Consider the following 22,509-nt stretch of genomic DNA (forward strand, 5'->3'; position numbering starts at 1 on the left):
TAGAGTTCAGAGACCAATTCCACAGTACATAGATAAAAATGGAACAAATAAGCTATCAGTGTTTTAAGCTCTCTTAAGATTATTTTTTCAAATTCAGATAGGAAAATGATGGATGCCAGTATTTTTTAAAGTTATAAAGCAAATGCAAAAATACCATGATTAGAGGAAGTGCAACAGAAGTCAACACTGTCATCTCGTTTTGGAAGCTAAACAGAGAGAAGACACTGGTCTAGCAATTTTCCAGTGTTTTTTCTTTAACTTTCTATGAAGGGCACAGATTTGTGTGATCACTGGTTCTGCCTCTCTCACCTTTTACAGCTGTGTTTTAATGCAGCATTTTACAGCAACATAACTTTATCCACATCAGGAGTTATAACCAATGTACACAGCCAGAGAAATGAGAATCTGTATAGACTGATTGCTTTGGGTTAATCCAGGCACTCAGCAAGACAGAAGCAGAGTCAGGACTTCTGTGAAGCACTTACTGTGCATATTTTCTGAGCAAGTTCTAACAAAGTTTTAGATTTCCAAAATGAGCACTTTCATTGCTCTTTAGAAATAAGCAACAAACTGTTGCTTGTCTCTGCACCCTTTGAAGGAAAGTCTCCTTCAAGAGAGCTTATTTACCAGCAGGTACTACACAATGGTATCTAAAATACCATGAATTATTTTGTTTCTAAGAGTAGGGACCTGCATGGTATCTTAGATACTCCTTCACTGCAGCTTCACATCAAATAGAAATGTTTGATGAAAACACGATTTGGTATCTCATTCCTTTCACCTTGAATTCATTGAATAAATTACCTCCCTATGTCCTCCCCTACTCCTTCCATTCTTTGGAGAGGTCCAAGTTTGTCTTCTCCAAGGTCATAGGCTTGGGGGAATTTTTGTACAGGGAAGTGTGATTTATTAGAACGAGCTCGCATGTATCAGCTATAATACCTATCACAAGGATTACGTGTTATTCCCATATCAATATTTGCATACAGACATCCCAGCACGCACATACCACTTCTGAGTCACACCTATCCTTTTAGCTCCCTGTATGAAATAATACAAAATGAACTACTAGCTTTTTTTCATTTTTGAAAGAATGTAACTGCTTGTTCTGGTGTGAACTTCCTTAGATCTTCCTCAAAGTACAGCAAAACTCCTTGTATAGATTCTTTCACTCCTTTTTAGCTATGAAAGCTGCTCTTCATTACTGTAGTTTTTACCTTTACCTCTTCTCTGCCCTTTGTTTGTCTTTGATACTTAAGAGGGAAAGTTCAACCTTTCCTCACTATACAAACAGTTTCCATGCTACCCTAACTACACTCTGCTATCTGGACTTCTACAAGTAGCTTAAGAGACTTGAATAGCACCCATCAGTCATGATCTTTACACCTCGGCTTTGAACTCAGAGATTAGATGCAAATGCCAACTAAACTTTGACAGCTTTATAATTGACACCACATGTGGGATTCATACTCTTAGGTTTAAATAGGCAAAAAGTTAAGATCTTTCCCTCATCATCCTAGTTGGCCACAGAGACTGTGGCTGCGGCGTGCAGTCTGTGGTGTGCCGTGCACATCCAGGTTGCCGGACGAAGCAGAAACCACACCAAAGATCAGCGTCCATCTGTAATGTTGTAGCCAACCTTACTCTTCTCCTCACTAATACTGAGGCTTTGTCATGTGGCAAACTGCTATACAAAAGTAGCACCAATGTAACTGTGCCTTCTCAAGAAATGTTAGCTTTAATTTTATTTTATGATTTTATATGTCAGCTCAAATTGCAAAGTAGTTTTTTGATAGTTTCCAAAGACAAAATTAATAACCAGGCTAATGCCATAAATATAAGTAACTTTAATGCTGCTTAGCATAAGTCTTTGTTATATACCTTCATCCGTATACTCCAGTGTAAATATATTTTATACAATATGAAGTATTTTAAAAGTATATGGCTCTAGATAAAATGTTCACAAAACAAGTTTCAATGCAAGTAGAGAATTAGAAAAAAAAAAAAAAAAAATCAGCCAGAGTACAAAATCTTTGTAAGATAAAAATTTCAGAAAACAAGATACATGAAAACATCCCATTGCAGTAATTCAGGATGACCGAGTGGTTCCAGTAGTCAGAAGGGCTGCCACTCACTGCTATGTCGTCCCTAAGAACCTGTCCTGGGCCAGCAGGGACTGCAGGGCACTACTGGGGGTGGCTGGCTCTCAGAGATCTTTGTACCTGACAAGTTTGATAAAATAACCTTCATAGCAGACACCCCTGTTGGCTCAAGGAGAATGAGTAGGCCTGGGAATGAAGAAAGTCCTGTCTTCCCTTACCCAACCACTACAGAATATTCAGGTGTACTGGCAAGATGTGGTGAGCAAGCTGTTTTATGAATGACAGGGAGACTTTATTCTCCCAGGTTATCAATTTGGCACTATTCACAAGAGCAAAAATTATTTACTAGCACTGTAAAAAAAAGTTTCACCATCTGCAAAACAGCATGAGTGTTAGGGGCAGAGCGCAATGTTGTCGTTTAGTTTTGTTAAATTAATTTTCTATATATAATATTGCATGTAATTATACAACAGGGATATTCAAAAGAGGCTCAATTAAACTTCATGCCAAAAGCAAACTCCATAGTGGGCGGACTGCTTTGCATTCCACTGCTTTCAGTAAGATGTTGCATAGGCATCTGTCCAAATAAAAACACCTTTACAACACTGCAGGTTTAGAATGCAACAAGTAATACACTGCAAGAATTGAAGTCAGACATTATTCACCATTTGGTAACATTCCATTCAAATGATATTGACTCACATAATAAGTAACAAATGCAGCACTTTAAGTAACAAAACAAAGCTGTACTCAAAGGAAGTAAAACAGTGCAAATATTCCTGTTAAACAAAAATATACCATGTATATACACACACAACACAAATGCACTGTTTTGTTTTGCAGTATAAATAGATTTGATTAAGCTAAATTCCTAAAACTAACGAACTACTGACTGACAGTCCCAAACAGTTTCCATCTACTAAGGAATACAGTAAGCTTTAAGGATCAGATGACCATAGATGTATATAGATATAAAAAGAGTATAAAAAGATTTAACTGGATGGATATTTAAAATATTTTCTCTGTACATCAAAGTTAATAATATACATACTAGGTTGGCATCACAAAGTCAGCTTGGGCTCTGATCATACAAGGAGCAGCACACAGGTAACCCATGACTCCACAAGGAGCCTCGAGGCTCTACCTGTGTGGAACGCACTGTAATGCTGAAAACAGTGAAGGCCCACTCCCAGGACTTAACAAGGGGAGAGCTTTTTAGCTGCCTATGCAGTTAACATGTTGGTTTAGTTTCCATTTTCTTCCTCTTCTGATTTAGTGCTAGAATTCTGTTATTTGCCGACACATCTGTTCATCCCTGAACTCTGTAATACCATACAATGAGTATGCTTCTGAAGAGTACACAATAAAAGTAAAAATTAGAAAGGGCAGAGATGGAAACTTCCGTTAAGGAAATCCTGATTAGGGGTTATTTGCATTTCAGCACTTTAAAACAGATTTTAAGCAAAAAAAAGTCTTCTTGGAATTACAGTAAAGCATACAAACAGTACTTAGTTTGATCTGAAGTAGAACACTCCGGCATTAACCTTCTCTTCAACTGCTATAGCCTCCATCTCCTTAAAGCCAGGGCTGTGCTGCAACCATAACAAACAGCTGTTGCAAAGGCAAAAATCTAAAGGAACAGGGAAAAAAAGAAGAAAAAAAGAAAAAAATTGAATCACACATTATATTGTTCTACTTTTTATTTCTGTTCTAAATTAATACAGGAACACAAATGATTCAAAAATCACCCTCCCCGGCCAAAATACTTAAGGTAGATTTGGGATCCCCTGAAGTTTTTTCATGAACCTCTCCATTATAACCCCATGTTACTGCTTTTAATTTACTTGCTTGCTTCACAACACACTCTGAAATAGATTATGAAACAGAATGTCTGCATAAGTTATGGTACAAAGTAATCATGTGTATGTATGCCACATATTTCAGTTTTCTCTTACCTAGACTGATCAAACATTAATCTCAGATTCGTTTCCAAGTGAATGCCTTTACCAGCCAACACCTAAGATATCCCTCTAAACAGAACACTTTTTACTTGCAGAAATACAGAAACAGCTTCAAAACCAGCCTCCTTGACCAAGAAACCAGCCATTAGAACAACTGCCTGAGAAATGCTGGGAAGTTACTACTGCTCAAGAACTGAATTTAATAGATTTGAACTGAAGGTCACGCCACAGCAAACTTGACTATATAATGTAAACCAGAAGGAAGAAATTAAAAACTGTATTGCTGAGGAAAAGTTTCTTGTATTGTCCGGTGCTAACGATAGATTCTGTCTCTTAGAACATACTAATTCAATCATGTTGTAATAACTTATCCGTTGCTTTCAATCCAAGTGTTAATGTGACAAAGTTTTGAACAGATGCTACACCATAGAACTATCACCAATACAAAATGAACATAGATGTTTTTAATCACAGTATACAAAATAATTTCAAAAACCAAAATGTTAACCTTTTATCTTTTTCCATCTAGATCACAGGACTGTTTTAATTAAGTGTTTCAAAGGATTAAAATTTTTTTCTTTATGTCCTGACTTTCAAACTACGTACTTTTAGAAAAAATGCAAAGACACTAAATACTACAGTTATCCGATTCACCATTTCCCAGCTTCTCTTAATTAAAAATACTAAGGCAAGTTACAAAAGACTCTTGACAGGGATTTAAGGGCCTTCAAGAACTGAATTCTCCCTCGGAAAAATAGTATGGTAAGGGGAAAGGGTCCCCAGTAAATGACAGAAGTGACCATATATTCAGTGGGATCTGAACACACTGAACAGGGATTGAAGAGCTACACTTAGGGGTAGAATTTGAGATACTTGCTTGGTATAAAGCCCTTCCTTAGTTCAGGCACAGCTATGAGACACTACCTCTGTCCTTGTGCCATTGTCCTGGTTTCAGCTGCAATAAAGTTAATATTCTTCCTAGTAGCTGGTACAGTGCTGTGTTTTGGATTTGGGATGAGAATAATGTTGAGAAGACAATGATATTTTAGTTGTTGCTAAGCAGCGTTTTTGCTAAGCCAAGGACTTTTCAGCTTCTCACACTGCCCTGCCAATGGAGGCTGGGAGCACATGAGAAGCTGGGAGGGGACACAGCCAGGACGGACAGTCGACCTCAACTGGCCAAAGGGATATTCCATACCATATGATGTCATGCCCAGTATATAAATGGAAGGAGTTGGCTGGGGGACTCCGTGGCTTGGGGATTGGCTTGGCATCAGTCAGCAGATGGCAAGCAACTGCATTGTGTGTCACCTGTTTAGTATATTCTATTATTATTATTTTCCCTCCCTTTTCTGTCCTATTAAACTGTTTTTATCTCAACCCATGACTTTTACTTTTTTTTCTCCCCCAATTCTCTCCCCCATCCCACAGGGTGGAAGGGGGGGAGTGAGCGAGCTTGCTGTCTGGGGTTAAACCACAACAGCCACATGGCCACAGAGGGATCAGGTGTGCTCCAGTGTGTTACCAGTAAGTGGGTAAAGGTGAGGTACTCTGGACTTGGAGACCAACATGCCCACCTCACCCCTCCAGAGACTGGCTTGCCAAAGGAAAAGGCCTTTACTTTTTATTCTCCTCTTGCAAAAAAGAACCTTACACCTCATGTTCATTGTGCCCAGAGGAGTTGTGGCTGCCCCCTCCCTGGCAGTGTTCAAGGCCAGGTTGGACGGGGCTTTGAGCAACCTGGGCTAGTGGAAGGTGTCCCTGCCCATGGCAGGGGGGTGGAACTAGATGAGCTTTAAAGTCTCATCCAACCCAAACCATTCTATGATTCTATGATCTGTCTTTATTTTAAGATGAAATGAAGGTGTTTACTGTGAAAAATTTATGATGTATTTAGTTTTAAGAAGAACAGATACCCACAGAGGGTTTTAGGAGCTTAATAAACATATACAGTTCTCTGAAGTATGCAAGACCCTCTGAATGGTAAAAAAAGAGTAAAAGCAATCGTTCCAGTTCTTTAAGTTAAGCCTACTGGCACACTTCTACTTGCCCTTCAGGATTCCAGCCAGGCCAAAAGCTAGAGCCTGGTATATTTTCGGACTCAGCTACGCACACCCACATCACCAGATACAGTGATTCAGTGATGATGCAACTACAGCGTGAATTGTGCAGTCTGAGCTCAGGCTATCAATAAAAGCACTCTAATCCTTGCCATAAGAGACAGCACAGTCCTTACAGATAACTTTTAGGACTGATGTAGTAAATACATATCTGGAGCTTCACAAGGAGCTAGTCCAAGGCTTGTTCATGTTGGCATGTTCAGGACTATCTAAACGGTATAAAAAAAAGCAACTGAAAATTTGAGCACATGAAATTCACATCTGATGCTTTGATGAAGGCTCAGTTGTTATCTTTTTATTCTATTTTAACAACCAACACTGCTTTTACAAAATATCTCTTCTAAAAATTATAAGCTGTAGCGATCATATATTTAAGACACTACAGTAAGAGCAGCAACTGAGCATCTATCACATCAGCTTTAGCTTATTCCAATATTTTTTTGCATGTCACTATTAGACACTATTTGCTGCTCTCAAGGACAAGCCTTTCTCTCACCGCTCTTCTGTCTATTCTAGCTTGCTATTACGTTCCCAAGCTGAATGGTTGGCTACAAGGGCTTACAACAGACTTCTGTTCCACAGATACAAATATATGAAATACATACCGAGGCTGCTATGCTTATGTTATATTCATGATCAGCTAGAATCTTCTCTTGTGTAGTGGAATTGAATTTGCGGGGAAGGTGATGCAGAGATGTAGTTGCTGCTTGCAGTAGAAAAGCTCCAAAATAAAAGACAAAAGTAGCCCCATGGAAAAGAAAATCCTGAAAAGCAAATAATAGAATCAGTCTGGGCTGCAATACATACCTAATTCTTCTAGTCTCAGTACAAGTGAAACCTAACACTGAAACATGAAATGAGCACTGATAACAGTAACGTTAGATAAGCAGTGTTAAATCCATCCCAAAGCTTAACCTGGATGTGTTTTCACAGTCGCTTGCAATCATAAGCAACTGACATAATTAGTGATAAATGGCAATTCTCCCTCTCCCCAAACCCTACATTCTTCCAAATTAAGAGGCATGTGCTCATCTACATGTACCTACACTGACTTTTTAGATCACTTTAAAGCTATTAGAGCTTATAGAACTCTCCCTTCATACAGCTTAGATAAAAAGGGACATACAGGCCACCATTACCACAATTTAAGCAGTATAACACAAGTTTGCAGTCCCCCAAACCCCTTCTCAGCTATAACCCAAGTTCCCAAAGTCCCCCTCCATGGTTAAATTTTGCTTCTGTAAATACCCAGAAACACCTCAGCCTTGACATAGCTGGAGTTTACCTCCTGATACAATCAGAAACCAAGAACTGAGGCATTTCCTCAACTCACTCTGTCTTGGCTCTACTAAAAAATACAGTAAATTGGAAGTACTTCATGATACTGTGCAATAAAATGCCAAAGACTTGAGAGGGCAGGAGTTAGGATTTACTTTAAATATGCTTTTTTCCTGGCCTTCTTTAGGCAATCCCCTCCTCTGTGGTGAATGCTAGCTGAATACAAGGTTTAAACATCTCACTCTCATTTCTGGATTCCATTACTAGAGCACATGAAAAGGCAGCCCTGGTGCCTAAATCTCTTTGCGGGTTATATTCCAGAGTCCAGTGTTCCACACAGCAAGATCCAAGACATATTCCAGTACAGCTTTAAAATGTCTAAAATATTCTTGTAACATCTCCTTCCGTGTTGCATCTGCAAAGCTGACACTTGCACTGCACTCAGCTCCTGAGTCCATACGTCTACATTGTGCCTATTACACCTATGCAGGTCTGCAAAAGACAGACACAATTTTTAAATTTATACACACGTACGCTTTTTGATTATATTATCTATATTATATAGTCTGTCTCCAGCACTAATGAATTCTTTATGCACTTTTAATTCACTTGGGTGCAATGGACTACCAGTATGCCAAGAGTGAGAACCCAGGGTACACCACATGCGAGTCCATCACAACTGCAGACAGCATTCATATGCACCAGAAATTACTGTGAAGAGCCTTACCTACTGACTGATACTGAAATGAGAATGTGCTGCATTTCCCTCCCCCTACAAAGAATCATTTCTTCATAGATGTGAGATTTTCTTTTTATTGAAAGAATTTTCTTTTCAACCTTGTCAGTTGTTCCATATTTGATAGCAGCTTAAATCACACCCTAGTCAGTTTGGATAAGTTACAATATAAGCTGCTACTACAGCTTCCCATTCCACTTAGATCAGAAAATAATTTTCTCTTAAGTAAAAATCATTTGCTCATTTGAGGTTAGGTCACAGAGTGTACTACTTTTCTTAATGACTGCTCATTACTGGGAATCCAAGATTTGGTAATACCCAACTTCTGTTTTCCTACCCTGGCTGTTGTGGGGTTTTTTTCCTCCTATTTTTTAAACAATTACTTCCTCTTGGAGTACCACCAGGAAGGCCCCACTGACATCAACAGAACTGAGAACCTAAGGGGGAAGAGGGTGGCTTCCTGACTTAGCCTTTATGTGCTAGGCTTGCCAGATCTCAAGCTTTGGGCATAAGACACATTCCCTCAGTCTCCAGCTCTGCTGTAACATGTGTAGCTCATAGAAAAACAGTAGGGACCTACTCCAGCATGAGAGCGCTGAAGCATCAGAGAAGCTGCAGTGCTCTACTGCAGCTGGGGGAGGCACTTCCCCCGGACACCTACTGTTGTGGCTTCTCCCGCCCACTGGAGCTGCAGACACACAGGCACATCTTTCACGCTACCGCCGACGCGCACCATGTCAGTCTGCAGGCAGGCATGTGCTCACTGTGTGACAAATACTAGACCCCATATCATGGCCTGACATACCCATTTCATAGCACAGGATTCCAGCAACTTGAAAGGTCTGTGTAAACCCACGGTTAACCAAGGACACCCACTATTCTTGGCCTGCTAAATACCTAGCATGCAACTACATCAGTGTTACCAGCAGTACCCTTTTGGCGCCATTGCTCACAAAGGAGCACGAACAGCTCCATGAGGAAGACAGTGCTGACTACATATATGAGAGGTATTTTCAGAAGACAAACTCTTTAATTTCCTTCCTTCTCCTGCCAAACCCTCTAATGTCATTCTGGCAGCAATTACAGTAAAGCATCAGTAAGGTTTCATGTTTGTATGGTTATGGTTTCTGTAACCAAAAAGCCTCAAGATCTTAGAAGGAAGGGTTTGCTCTGTTTTAGCATGGTGCTGAATTTTAGCATTGGCAGCATGGTGCCTGACTCTCCCTTGCCTCCACACTTGTACAATCATTGAAACCTCATACAAAGTGTATGTAAAACACTACCGGATCTGCATGGTATGTTAGTTCATATTTAATTTTGTAAATGAGCATGTTGAAAGTCAGTAAAGGACAGTATTTGTCACACCATCTGGTTTAATACAGTGATGTAGAGAGTCATATACCTCCATAAGGTCCATATTTGCCCTCATCTTTTCACCGTGTAGCATCTTACTTTTTAAGTAACTCTATTAGTATCAATGGAGCTACTTACAATGTAAGGTGTTACTAAATGCAGGGATGTCAGAGTTCCATGTTATTTTTTAAAGCCCTGGAGTCTTAAACCACATTTGTTCATCAATCTCTATATGAAGCTATAGTACTCCAATATACCCGAGCCATGACTCTTCCCATTTTTGACCTGATCTAATGACCTGTAGCTTCTGAGTTCGACTGCAAATTTAAATTATGAAAGAGCAAAGCCCATGTATTTATCTAAACACATGCCAACCTAAGATGAACAGGTACAACTTTATATTTTGTAGTAATAGTTTTAGTGTTTCTAGTAATTATTTATTTGCAACAGAAGATAAAAAAGCTCCTTGTAAAGTGCTGCCGAAGAGTTTAGTGCCAAGTTACAGAACATTTGGGTACCTGAAAAGAGTCGTCAAATGATCTAGTGTTATTTTCACTGACAGCTGGAAGGGGCTGGATTTCAGCTACCATGTTAGAGATAAAATTATTAAATCTGTATTTATTTAAAACGTTGACTAAGTTATAACAGCTTTTTAGATTAAGTTAGAGTCCCACAGATGCGGCTTTTATACAAGTCGTGTAGCAACTTCCTGACATAAGTTTTTCAGTAATTTATCATATACAAGGGGCCAAAAGTACAGTACCAGCATCAAGTAGCCACTGTGTAAGACACACACAATTATTATATGATGAACATATGTATAGCATTTTCCATCTATGAAAGGCTATGCACTCACCCAGCAACTTTTAAATAGATGCATGATTGTAAATTGGCAAACAGTTTCAATGAAACCCAGGACACTATTAATTTACTTAAGTTAGGCACATGCTCAAGGGCTTTGTTGCATCATAACTTGTGAGGATGTCGCAGCATAAATCCCTGTGAAGGTCTCTCTAATTGTAACTCATTACTAGCCTAATTACTGTCTGTATTGTGCTATAAAGCTGACCATGTATGTGTATTCACTATAAAAGTGCTAAAGTTTGTTTTCATAGAATCCAGTCTACTACTATTGATGAGCTTTTTAGTTATCAGATAAGAGTCCCAAACTCATAAAGCTCTACGATTTCCTTTAAAGACTTTTTGTTTTAAGGGACTGTCCATGAATAACTCGAACAGATAAATAATCACAGATGTTGATACCAAAGCACACAATTCCATTCCAGCTATGATCAAGAAAAGTGTCAGTAGGAAGACTAAGCCACATAGGAGGCAAGTGAAGTTGATCAGCAGTTACAAACAGCTATACTTTAGTATTTTAGAAGTTCTGGTCCTTTTGGAAGATTTTTCTTGAAATTGCCATTCTGATCACAGTTTTGCCACCTCTTATTATTCACTTCCAGTAATACAAGACATCTTGTGCTCAACTACTTGAGCGCTAAAGACTCAAAGTAAAAAGCAGTTAATGACAACAAAGGGGGACATAAATTAGCAGTCAATAACCTGAGGTACCATGCAGTTGGTAAAAACTGGAGCCAACAGCTTCCCTTTTTTAACTAGAAGGTACAGTCTGTGAGAACTACTGGCACAAGCCATAACAATCCATTACAGCAAGAATTGTCTTGCCTTCACAATGAAGAAAAGCTGAGCAGAGTATAATGATATCTGTAGTCTCAACAAGCTTCCTCTAAGAAAGATAAATATTAAGTCTCCTAAAAAGATGTTAAGCTATATCATATTGCAGGTTATGTTGTCTTTGACTACCTAAGGTCTAACAGCCACTCACCAATGCTGCCCAAGCCTTAAGGAATTGACCCAAAAGTCAGCAGAAGACTTTCTTAGGTCATGAGTGCTTCAGACCAGTCAGTGCCATCTCAGACAACCACATCACACCATGTTCACAAATGTATCACATTCTTTACAATATCAGACGTATCTTTCTACCCCCCCAATTATTCACAGAGTGTTACTACCACCTCTCTAATAGTCAGAAAATATTTTCCAATTTCCAGTCCAGCTTCTGGATATTTAAACAAATTTGCTGTCATGCCTTGTCAAATTAGACCTCTCCCTGATGCTCATGCATTTTGTTTGCTCATGGAGGACAAGTATACTCCTTCAATCAGTTTCAGAAGATTGGCTCTTTCAGCCTACATCATAAAACAGGTCATGTATTTCCTCCATTATCCTTCTAGCCATACTCTTTCTTCTTCCAGTTTTGGATTCCTCTGTTTTGAAAAAACTTTCTGCTAAAACAGAACGCCAGGCATTAAGGCTCAGGATCAGTACTTCCATGACATGATTTTCAGTCAAAAAACAGAGACTCCTTAAATAAAGAAAAAAAATCTTACCGTCTGGTTCCAGTTGACAGCAATTCTATTTGCATAACCGAAGAGAAAGACGCAGAGGAACACAATGGACAGGAACCACGCAGTCACTGCTACAAACATGACCCATCCCTGCAGCAGTGGCAGTGGAACTCGGGTAGAAGCTACCAAAATCCAGACTATCGTTCCAAACAGCTGCAAGGAAAGGAATACAGATGATGAACTGAGAGATAAATTTTATTCAGTCCTTTCTGCCTAAGAACTAATACCACACAGCAATACGTCCTCAGATTACTTTTAGGAACTATGAGGAAACACTTCAAAAGTACTCAGGGAGCCCAAGTGCCGTTCTCAGAAACGATAGGCACTAAGTGCCGGTGAGATGAAGCCACTCTGAAATTCTTAAAAGCTCTTAAAGTAGCCTTGAAAATGGGATTTACAAACCCAGGTGACTTGCACGCTGCTGCTGAAAATTTTACCCTTACTCTCATTTTGAGGGAAATATAAGAAATGTAAAAACATGGTTCACACACACATGTACAAATCTCTCTATATATACTAAAGTTAGCATGACAAGGATGTACATCAGGTTTTGATTAAATCTCATACTGATTAGTTTCGTAGTCCTAATCAGATGAGATACAGAAAACAGATGAAATTGCATCCTCTTTTTCAATGCATTTGTAATAAAAGGCTGAAAGCAAACACATTAAGCAATGAAGTGAAAGGTAAAACTGGAATACAGAATAAGGTGAGTTGTAAATTATGTTGTAATAACTAGAAAAACATACAGCGTTCCAGAATTATCATAACCAGGGGAAGAATTCAGCAATGTCAATTTTCTTTTCAGTATACTGACTGCAGTGAATGAGTGGTGAGATGCTGTGTTATGATGGGCTGATGGAGAATTTATGTACTCTAAGGCTTGCCTGGTTTAATCACCTCTTGGTCTAAGGAAGGGTACTATTTCTCCCTGCAAATCCTGCCTCTTTATGAAGAAAAAAACTGGAGAAAATAATAATTTCCATCTGAAGTATATTCATTACAGAAAGATTTAATTTCATAATCCAACGTTCTGTGTAGTCACAAGTACAATTGCCAAGCTAGTTACTACTTTCCTGTTTAAATCATAGATTCACAACTACAAAGTCTGAGGTTACATTTGCATATTGAGAAAACTTCCTTTAGAATCGAGGTTGGATGAGAGATACCTTTCAAAAGATGCTGCTTTAAAATGAGTTGGTTCCTCTCTTGTGTTACATTGCAGCAGCATATATGCAAAGATGCATTGCTAGTCTCAGTTCAAAGCTCCCAAGAGTTTATGTATCAGCCTTCAGGTTGTTCTCTAGGGTTCCTTTTTTAGCTGTTGTGAAGAACCAAACTTTCTCTAGTTTCACAAGACTGCAGGTGCAAGTCTGTTACTCAGAGACCAGATAGTGATGAGCAGTGAGGAAGCAGAAGGAATAGCAGAAAGTATCTGTTAAACAGAGAGACACATGAAATGTTTCCAGTATTTTGAGTGTACAACCTTTCAGGCTTCTTTAAAAATAAATTTAGAAACCACTGTAGAAACTGCTAATCTCAGTGCCCACCGTTGTGTCATTTCCCTCATACTACACCTGCCAACTTCAGCCTGGCTGTCAGAGGTATAATAGGTTGGCCAACCTAATTAACCTTTTGTCCGCCCTGACTCAGGGCCTCATTTAGCACCTGGACTTGGGCTCTAAGCTCTTTGCTCAGGTGAAGTTTTACAGCTTGCAGGGTGAGATCCATCTCACAGACGGGGACCCAAGAAGCATTCTGCTCTGACCCCACAAAAAAGAATTCATAAAATCAGATGAGTTTTGACAAGATGTTTTGTTTTGGTTTTCCTACTACTAATCAGTACCTCAGCCCTGAGGTCCCCAGCCCTGCGCACACCAGTAAGGTCTTAACTCACATGAAATTACGCCCGCTTACAGGAGTCTGCACAGGACCCGTAACACACGCACACGGGCAAAGGACGCCGTAACTTTCCATGGCGGGTGCTGGGGCCTGGGACCCCGCGTGGCTCAAAGTCCTCGACAGCCCGAACCACCGCCGTGAAACCACCTCTGCGGGCCTCCCGGTGCCGCCGGCCCGGGCGGGGGGGCAGCACCGTGGCCGCCCGGCCCGAGGTAAGCAAACACGCCGGGGCGGGCCGGAGGGAGCGGGGCCGCGTCCCGCTGCCCTTCCCGGCACAGCCCCAGGCCCCGCGCTGGAGCGGAGCAGGCCGGGGGCCCGCCGCTGCCGCTGCCTCGGCCGCCCGCACCTTTCCCACTCACAAAATGGCAGGTGAGGAGCGCGGGCGACGCGGAGCTGCCGCTCGGCGGTGCCCGGGCCCAGGCACGTCCCCCCGGCTCCGGGCACCGCCGCCTACGCGGGAAGGCGACGGGCGCGGGGCAGCGGGACACCGAGGGGAGGGAAAAGCGCGGGAAGGCCGGCGGCCGCCCGCCCGCCCCCACCCCGCACTCACGATCTCCAGGAAGATGACGGCTCCCGAGTAGGTGCGCAGGATCTCCAGGCCCGAGGGCAGAGTGACCCGGGGCGGCGGGAAGTAGGCAGCGGGGTTGGGAGGCGGTGGCATGGACGAGGCTCCCCTGGGCAGCATGTTGCCGTGACGGCGGCTGCCGAGCGCGGTGGGGACGGCCGCACCGCGGCCAGGTGGGCGAGGAGGAGGCGGCGAAGGAGGGAGCAGGTGCGGGCGAGCCTGTGCGCGCCGCCCCGGCCGCCTCCCTCCTGCCCGCCCCTCGCCGGGCCCGCCCCGCCGCCGCGCCCGGGCCGGGGCCGGGGCCGGGGCGGACGCCCCCGGGGTGCCGCGGGGCGGACCTGCCTCGCTTCGCCACGGCCGGCCGGGTCCCAGGGCCGCCCTGGACGGCGGCGGCGCGGGCGGGCAGGGGCAGTTTCTGCCGGCCGAGCGCTGCGGCCGGCGGTGGGGCGGGCGAGAGGGCACTGCGGCCCGGCCCGGGCCTCCCGGCTCTCCCGAGGAGCCTGGCCGAGCAGCCGTGCCCTGGCCGAGCAGCCGTGCCCTGGCCGAGCAGCCGTGCCCTGGCCGGCCGGTGGCCTCCGGCTGCCCCGGGAGCGCTGTCCAGGAGGGCAGCGGAGCGCAGCGCTCCGCGTTCGCAAGTCCTGAGTCAGATGCAGGCAGACTAGGGCGTTATCTCCCAGTGCTGGTGTGCAAAATGTTGCTATTTACCTTCTGGTGACAGATATTTGAGGCTTCGAAATTGGGAAGTTGTACCTTTGTTTTTAAGAACCTGCTAGTTTACCCACTCAAAATAGCAAAAAAACTTTTTGTATGTGTCTTCTTTTTGTTTGATCTGACCCAACCCTGTTACAACCACTTAAAAGTCATAGAAAATGTTCAGTGTAAAAGTTTTGGGTAGGTGAGGTCTCGAAAGGTACATGTTCATCAGACCATTTACAATGCATTTTCTCATGCTTCTTAGTATAAATATCTTCCTCAGATGAAGGATGTGGCATCATACGGCATTTTTGTTATTTCTCCTGGTGTGGCAGAGGATGGGGCATCCTGTCACTGGGATGATTAAGCAGTGTTTCAGCCAGTGTTATCCCATGTAGTGTTTCTGGGTGTTTATCTTCAACATACACAGCTGCGATTTTAAAGATTACATTTTAAAAAGGTTTCATGCAAATGTGTGCAGCTGCTCTGGAGGTTGAACCAGCTAGGGTGTTAATGCTGTATTCCTTTTTTTTTAGATGCGTGATGTTTCTCGCGCTTTTGTGATGACAAGAAATGCTGCAGCCTGAGATGCCTTTCTTCATCCCAATCCAAGGTCTAGGCGGGGAGCAGTTGGTTCATATAAATACAACTCATCCATGCTTCCAGCATACCTAGTACATAAATAGGTTTGGGATGCTTCTAAAATGCAGTAAGAGCCACTTAGCTTTGAATCATGGCTTCTAAAGGAGGAAGAAACAACAGTCTGTATTCTTTCTTGTGCTCTCTCCTTGTGCCTATGCCCCTTGTAGCTGGATGACTCTTGCACCCTTAAGAAGTGGGAGTTGTGGGATTGAATCCATTAGGCTAAGGAAGGCACTGAGCCCCTCTTTTCTGAGTGCTTTACACCACTGGTTTTCAGATGAGATAATATTCCTCCTCTAGACCTATTTTAAAAGTCAACCTTGTGTCCCATTCATTTATCTTCAGGGAAGGGCTCCAGGCTCTGGAGGCGTATGCCTACAGGTCCTGATTTGGGTGCATTTTGGAAGGGAGTGGGATTCAGACTTGTGCCTAAGTGATTAGGTGTAGGTGGTTTGTTCTTGGGGTTGCATTCTGGAGACCGTATGTCCAATTAATTTCACAGTCTGGCCCTAAATCTGTTGAGATTGCTGTGCAGAGGGAGAAATCTGAGTGGGTGGAAAACCAGGTTGATCAGTTTATGATTCGGAACAAGAAATGTGATTATCCTTATCTTATACAGAGGAAGTACAAATAACATTTGGTCATAAACATTTCCAGTTTTATTACCCAGCCATGCAATTAATCTGTGTGAACTCCAGCAGCACTGGATTTTACTGACGATTACATACCATGTGCAGTCATTTTTCCTTGCTTGTAAATACCACTCATTTTAACCTACACATTCCCTTTAACACTGTTTTTCTTGAATTTTAGTAGGTTTTCATAATAAAGTCTAAATTTGATTGTAAGATACACATATCCACAATAGATTTATGGCAGTACATTTTCCTGAATCCTAATAATTTAAATTAAAGTAGCTGTTTAAATTATTTTTACTGTGTTTGGGCAGAATGCACTGCAATGTCATGTGGGATTCTTTATATACTGATTTATGTAGTGTTTTAATCTTTAAAAATCTGGATTCTTTAAGAGATTAGTATCAGGATTGTATTTTTAAGTTTCCATGGCAAAAGCACGTGTTTGTGTTGGACTGCTTTTTAATAGCATTTTTATGTAACTAATTGCATCTTGGCATGTTACAGGGTAAACTAGTGATGCTGCTTCAAGTCCACCAAGAGTCAACAAGTAGACAGAAGTATATTGATTCACTGTACACAGGAAGGTCTGTCTATACAACCAGAAGAACTAAAAACCTCTCTTAAATAGTCTAAACTCTTTCCCCTTCATCTTCTTATGCGTATGGCAGCCTAACGTAAAGTTGACATTGTCACAGAACTACAAAACCAGTTGCTGTAATTTTTAGATGATAAAAAATATTGATGATTTAAGTTCCAATTATAGTGATGTAATATATGCATATCTTTAATATATATAGAAATTAAAATACCTGGTTCTGAATACTGTAATTCTCCCCCTCCCCTGAGTGTCCAACCATTAGAAAAATGCATTAAATTATTGAAATCTGTAGTCGGCTATTAACCATCACATATAAACTTTAGGGATTAGAAGACATAAATTAATATTTTGAAAAAACATAGACATGCACAATGCTGGATATGAAAATTACTTATACAGCAGTCCTATATAGCAAGATTCAGACTATCTTTTGTGACATATGGCATGACACTTCTGGAAGAGCTGAGTATTTTTAAGAATAATAGAATAACAGGTGAAAGTAACATCAATATAAGAATTTGTGGTCCTTAACAACTTATCTGAGTGTGTTATCAAAATTGCCTCTGGAAGGAAATGTAACTCTGCTAATCTCATGTCTCATGTTGCAGTGTGCACAAGGGTGGGCTGCCAAAATGGCCAAAGGGATGGGCAGTCTAAACCCAGTAAATGACAGTAACACTATTCTATACCCATGTGGCTCTGTTTACGCACAGGCAGATCTTCACAAATAGATCTCCCGAAGCCAGACTGATGCTGAGCAAGGTTTTTCTGATGGTATCAGGATCTGCTTCTTTCTTCCAGTTACGTTCCTGATCTGGAGAAAGTTGCCCCCAAAAGCCCTCTGTTTTCTTTCAGATTTGCAAAGCTGCTCTTTCTTAAGAAAGCACACAGGTGCTCTTAGTCACAGAGTTATTGTCAAAAACAGAAAGCCCAAAATTGATTGTATAAAACACAGACTGTTTTGTTTATGGATGAATTAATTTAACAAACTCCTGGAAATTGCATGCAGGATTCTGACCTCATACTGGTGCAAACTGAGGAGTCATTCCCCTTTAGCCAGTGAAATTCAATAGGCATAAAACTTATATGCATAAGATGAATAAGAAAAATCCTTTAGCATCATTTGTTCACTCAGTGGTAACAAAACTTCAGTGTCATGGTCACCACGTTGAGGTTTCTTGGGAGGCAGTGTGGCAGTTTTTAGTTCAACAGTCAGGGCCCGGCTTTTGATTTCATGCTGCCGCTTTTTGCGTTATCAGACTAAGGAAAAATAACTGTTGAAATCACTCTCTTCGTCCACTTAAACTGAGCTTGGGATGCCTGCTGGAAAGAGGAGATGAAGATAAATGTGCCACCTGTTTGGTCCATGAGTCCCAGGGATGGCTGCTTAGCAAATCAGTTCCCAGAGTAGCTTAGAGCGGTCTCAGAGCTGCTCTAAGGATTGATTTCTGGCTGGCGTGAGGCTGCGGTGGTACTCTGGATATGGCCTCTTCCCACAGGAGTGTCTTCTGTGCGCAGAGCTGTGAGAATAAAGGCATTGACCTAGCTAGTTTGGCTCTTCATGGTCCCAGGATGCCTTTTAAAGCAGGGAATCCTTAGTTGGCTGGTTAAGGGAGTTTGAGGGTCCTTTCACAGAGGCACCACACAGCCAAGAGGCTGGCGTTAAGCCAGAGACCCTCCTTGGTGCAGCAGGCTGGTGCTGCTGAGAACAGAATGAGGTCTCTGACCTGTTCTGATAACATCGTTTCTGTGTTCCTAAGGATGCCAACACTTAATTTGTTTGACTTGGTGGCACTGCGGTTCTCTAGCAGGATAGTATACCGTGCAGTCAAAGGGCCAATTCTCCTTTCATTCACACTGAGAAATTCCTCTTGGATGTGTGAGGGTGCGGCAGAGGTAAAAATGCAAAATCTCATCATAGCAGAGAGGAGGATCCTGAACTCACATGATGCAGGAGCCTGGGTGGGTAGAGAGGGACACGACAGAGCGCAGCAAAGTTACCAAGCAGGAAAATGTTGCAAGAAGTCAATGTGCTGCTCTTGGCATAGGTAAGCCGGCAAGAAAAATGGGTTTCATGGATCATCCCCAGCAAGAAATGAGAAAGTCTTGGAGGTACAAACTGAAGCATAACATTCTTGTAGATGATGGATGAGTAAATGGCACTGGTTGTTTAAGACAGAATTGCCCAGGGAAAGTGGTACACAGACTGCACAGCAGTATTACTTAGTTTCTTCTCGTGCATGGTGTAAAAGAGGAACAGTTCAGCTGGTTGCAGAAGAACCCTAATTCAGCATCGTGAGCAGGAGGATGTGCTGTCTGAGTGCTGCCGATGCAGAATGCAGCACAGCACTGTGCCATTAGTACTGCTGGTAGCATGGGGCTCTTCTCACTTTGTCATCATTCAAGGCTTGACATACTAATCTTTAATCATAATGTGTTGGCCTCCGATGTTATCTCTCGTTGGTTAAGAGTATGTATCTATTGTTTTGATGAACTATCAGTGCTGACAGGGAGTCACTTTTTTTCCTTGGTTGCAGTTTGTTTGCTTTTTGGGGACTGTTTGTCTTATTGAGCGAATTCCTGACTAAAAATCCAATAGAAGGCAAAGGATAATTAAGCAAAAGACAATGGTGGCTTCATTTTGTGGTGAATGAATTCAGGAAGGAGAAGCAGGCAGACATTTTAAAATATGCTTGTATAAAAAAGCTCTGTAATGTTTTGAAAAAGCATAAAACCACTGCTGTAACAGGAGCGACCCTGTAGATTTCCAGGCACTGGGTTGATTCAGTTATAAATAAAATGGTTTTATCTTAGTGTTAGTATGTATACACATAATTAGGCTGTATCTGATGATTGTTAGTAGTAAAGAGCTTTCTGAATGTAAGTGCAGGCATCGTTAAGTGAATCATTAGTAACCTCTATATTTGTAGTTCAGTTTGCAGGGTCCTATTCTACTGATATCTGTTGCTACTTAAAGTAACTACTGGAGTTACAGTGCTGAGAGGGAGCTCTTCAACAACTGAATCACTAGCAGACCTGTAATCCTTTTACTGACTATACTTCATCTCAAAACTGTCTTTGACCCCAGCCTCCAAGAATCCTATGCCTCTGGTGTTTAGGAACTTGATTGTGGTAGTTCAAGCTGCACGTAAGCCAGTGTAACTGAGCTGCTGCCAAATTAAGTGATCCTATTCCCCTGGCCCTGGTTTTCCTCTGCCTCCTTTGCATCAAAGCTAGTGAAAGTGAGGTTACAGAGTGGGTCAGACCAAGGCAAAACTGCTCCTTTTTTCTCTGTGATTAAGCTTGTGCTGAAATGAGTTAATTTTCAGTACTAGCACATCAGTTTAAAATAAACACAAAATTTATGAGCCAGATACGCTGCCATGTTTTATCTTCTTTATGGAATGTACAGTACATGGATGTTGTTTCTCTTTTAAGATGACACATGGAAAGCCATTGTTACGATTTTTCTTTTAGATAAAAAATGCTGATGCAGCCTCTAGAAGCCTTCACATGGTCTGAGCCATGCTTCTGCACCTCTAGACACTGTGTGCTGCTGTGACCAAACTAAGAGAAAAATCTGATCATTACAGTGATATGTTTGTCCTGAAAGAGTATTGATTTCATTATGAAATTCAAATTGTTCATAAAGAGGTATTTGAATGTTCTTATGTATAGGTGATTTTAGGAAAATTAGTATCTGAAGTGTATTTTCTTGAGTGAAGTTTACAGTGTTTTACATCCTGGAGGACTCCAAGGTCTCAATAGAGATGAATGGGTCACAATATATCAGCATTTGTATCATTTGTTGTTACTTGCTTATACTTACATACAAATATATGTTCTATAACCTTGAACTTTAGATTATGAGCTACCTGTCCTCTGCAATGATAAACTCATATAGGGCACTCAGGTGTCTGCAGGATCCGGATGCCTCTTGCAGAACACAAACCCTATTTCTAATGCACAATTTTCTGATGTCAGATTGAGAAATGCTGCTTGCTGATGTGCTTACATCCTCTCAAAACCAGTCCTGATACTGATGGCAGGTTCCAAATAGTGACTGACTGATTCACCGAGTGCTGAAGAAACATCAGAAGTTAGTATCACACATAAGAACAATATCTTTATTTCAAAAGACCATGAGTTTGGGAAAAATCTGTGGTTACTTTCACCTGCATAAGGGATTCCCGTTCTGGGGAAGAGGCTGGAAGAATCTCAGATGCAAATGCAATGAACTGACAAGTATTTATAATGAAGGTATTACTGTGAATCTGTTTCTTAAGGCCCATCTCAAATACTCAGTTCCTACGAAACCCAACCCCTGGTTCTATCACAATGTTTTGGTAAGTTTAAGCATTTGCTCAAGTAGGGTTTAATTCATAGGAGAACAAATAGGTTTGAGGTTTTTTTCCTTTCTTTCATAAATCCTAAACCAGTTAAACTGCATTCCTGTTAGCCTGGCATCCTTTGTGAAGAAATAAGTATTACACACAGTATGTATGCAATTTCTGAATAGAAAACAATCTGTGGTTCTAATAGCATCCTTTAACTTACGAATCGTTAATGAAGGTGGTTTTCACTGTCCTTGCACTGAGACACAGTCTGCTAAGATGTGGCTTGGACTATGAAAAGTAAGTTAAACACCAGCTATCTCACTTTCCTTTCATGATTTTCAATGTGACCACTGAATTTACTCACACAGATAATGTTAATGAATATTTTAATTCATCCTCAGCTGCTAAGTTTCTTGTCTTCATTAGTGTCTGACTTTCTTTGTGCTTTGTTTCCTGACATCTTTCCAATTCTTGTACATGCTCCTCTTATGCAGTGTTTTCATCCTCTACAGTAAATAACTCCTCACAGTGGGCTTGCACATTGTTCTCAGGGATGCTGGATGAGAGGAGGGAAAGAGATGATGAATTAACTACCAGGAAAATTTTGTAGTTTATTTACAAGGCAGTAATTAAAAAAAAAAAAAAAAAAGAACAGCAGGCTCCCTTAAAATTATTCTTCTACTCTGGAATCTGATTTGGGATGGAACCTTATGTTCACATATTTTTTCGAGCATTTACAGTCTGTAGCAGTGCATGTCAAATACTTGCCTTGACATTTTCTACCTACCAGTAATTTTGTGGAGCTATTTAAGCATCTTAAATTTTAATCCACAGGTGTTTGGAAGCAGGATGAGTCAGTGGTCAAAAAACACAGCTCATTAATTCTACATTATAGCAAAAGAATAGACAGGTCAGTATTCTGTGCATTATTTTACTAATAGGATAGTCTAATTGCTATATAGTTAGAGTTTATAGGGTACTTTGAAGATGTAATTTGTTGTACAGAACTAATGTTGTGTTCATATACTTCTACATCTAGCTATGCTTGGAAAGAATTAACCTCACATGAAGTCCTTTTGGGTTTCTGGTGCACAGTGAAAGAAGCCAGGGTGGATTCAGCTGGTCAAGTGCCTATGTGTATCTCTGAGCTACCCG

The 22,509-nt window shown here is 41.4% G+C and overlaps 1 protein-coding gene across 1 annotated transcript; it reads right to left on the reverse strand.

Moving 5' to 3' along the window:
• Nucleotides 1-1,730: 1,730 nt before the first annotated feature.
• On the reverse strand, nt 1,731-14,661 carry MAL2 (mal, T cell differentiation protein 2). The gene is made up of 4 exons (XM_074897595.1): nt 14,432-14,661; nt 11,962-12,132; nt 6,789-6,947; nt 1,731-3,732 (listed from the first exon to the last, which is right to left on the reverse strand). Exons 1-4 carry the CDS (start codon nt 14,564-14,566, stop codon nt 3,661-3,663), a joined length of 537 nt encoding a protein of 178 aa, XP_074753696.1. The 5' UTR covers nt 14,567-14,661; the 3' UTR covers nt 1,731-3,660.
• Between the last annotated feature and the right edge of the window lie 7,848 nt (nt 14,662-22,509).

Source organism: Athene noctua, chromosome 2 (genome assembly GCF_965140245.1).
Source record: "Athene noctua chromosome 2, bAthNoc1.hap1.1, whole genome shotgun sequence".
Classification (NCBI taxonomy): Eukaryota; Metazoa; Chordata; class Aves; order Strigiformes; family Strigidae; genus Athene; species Athene noctua.

Bases quoted from the DNA above. Each gene is read 5' to 3' on its own strand.
- MAL2 (XM_074897595.1), bottom strand. From the start codon at position 14,566: ATGCTGCCCAGGGGAGCCTCGTCCATGCCACCGCCTCCCAACCCCGCT. The intron at 12,133-14,431 runs GTGAGTGCGGGG...CTTTCCTTGCAG, and splicing joins CCGTCATCTTCCTGGAGATC to CTGTTTGGAACGATAGTCTG. The intron at 3,733-6,788 runs GTATGTATTTCA...CTGTTCCTTTAG, and splicing joins ACATAAGCATAGCAGCCTCG to ATTTTTGCCTTTGCAACAGC.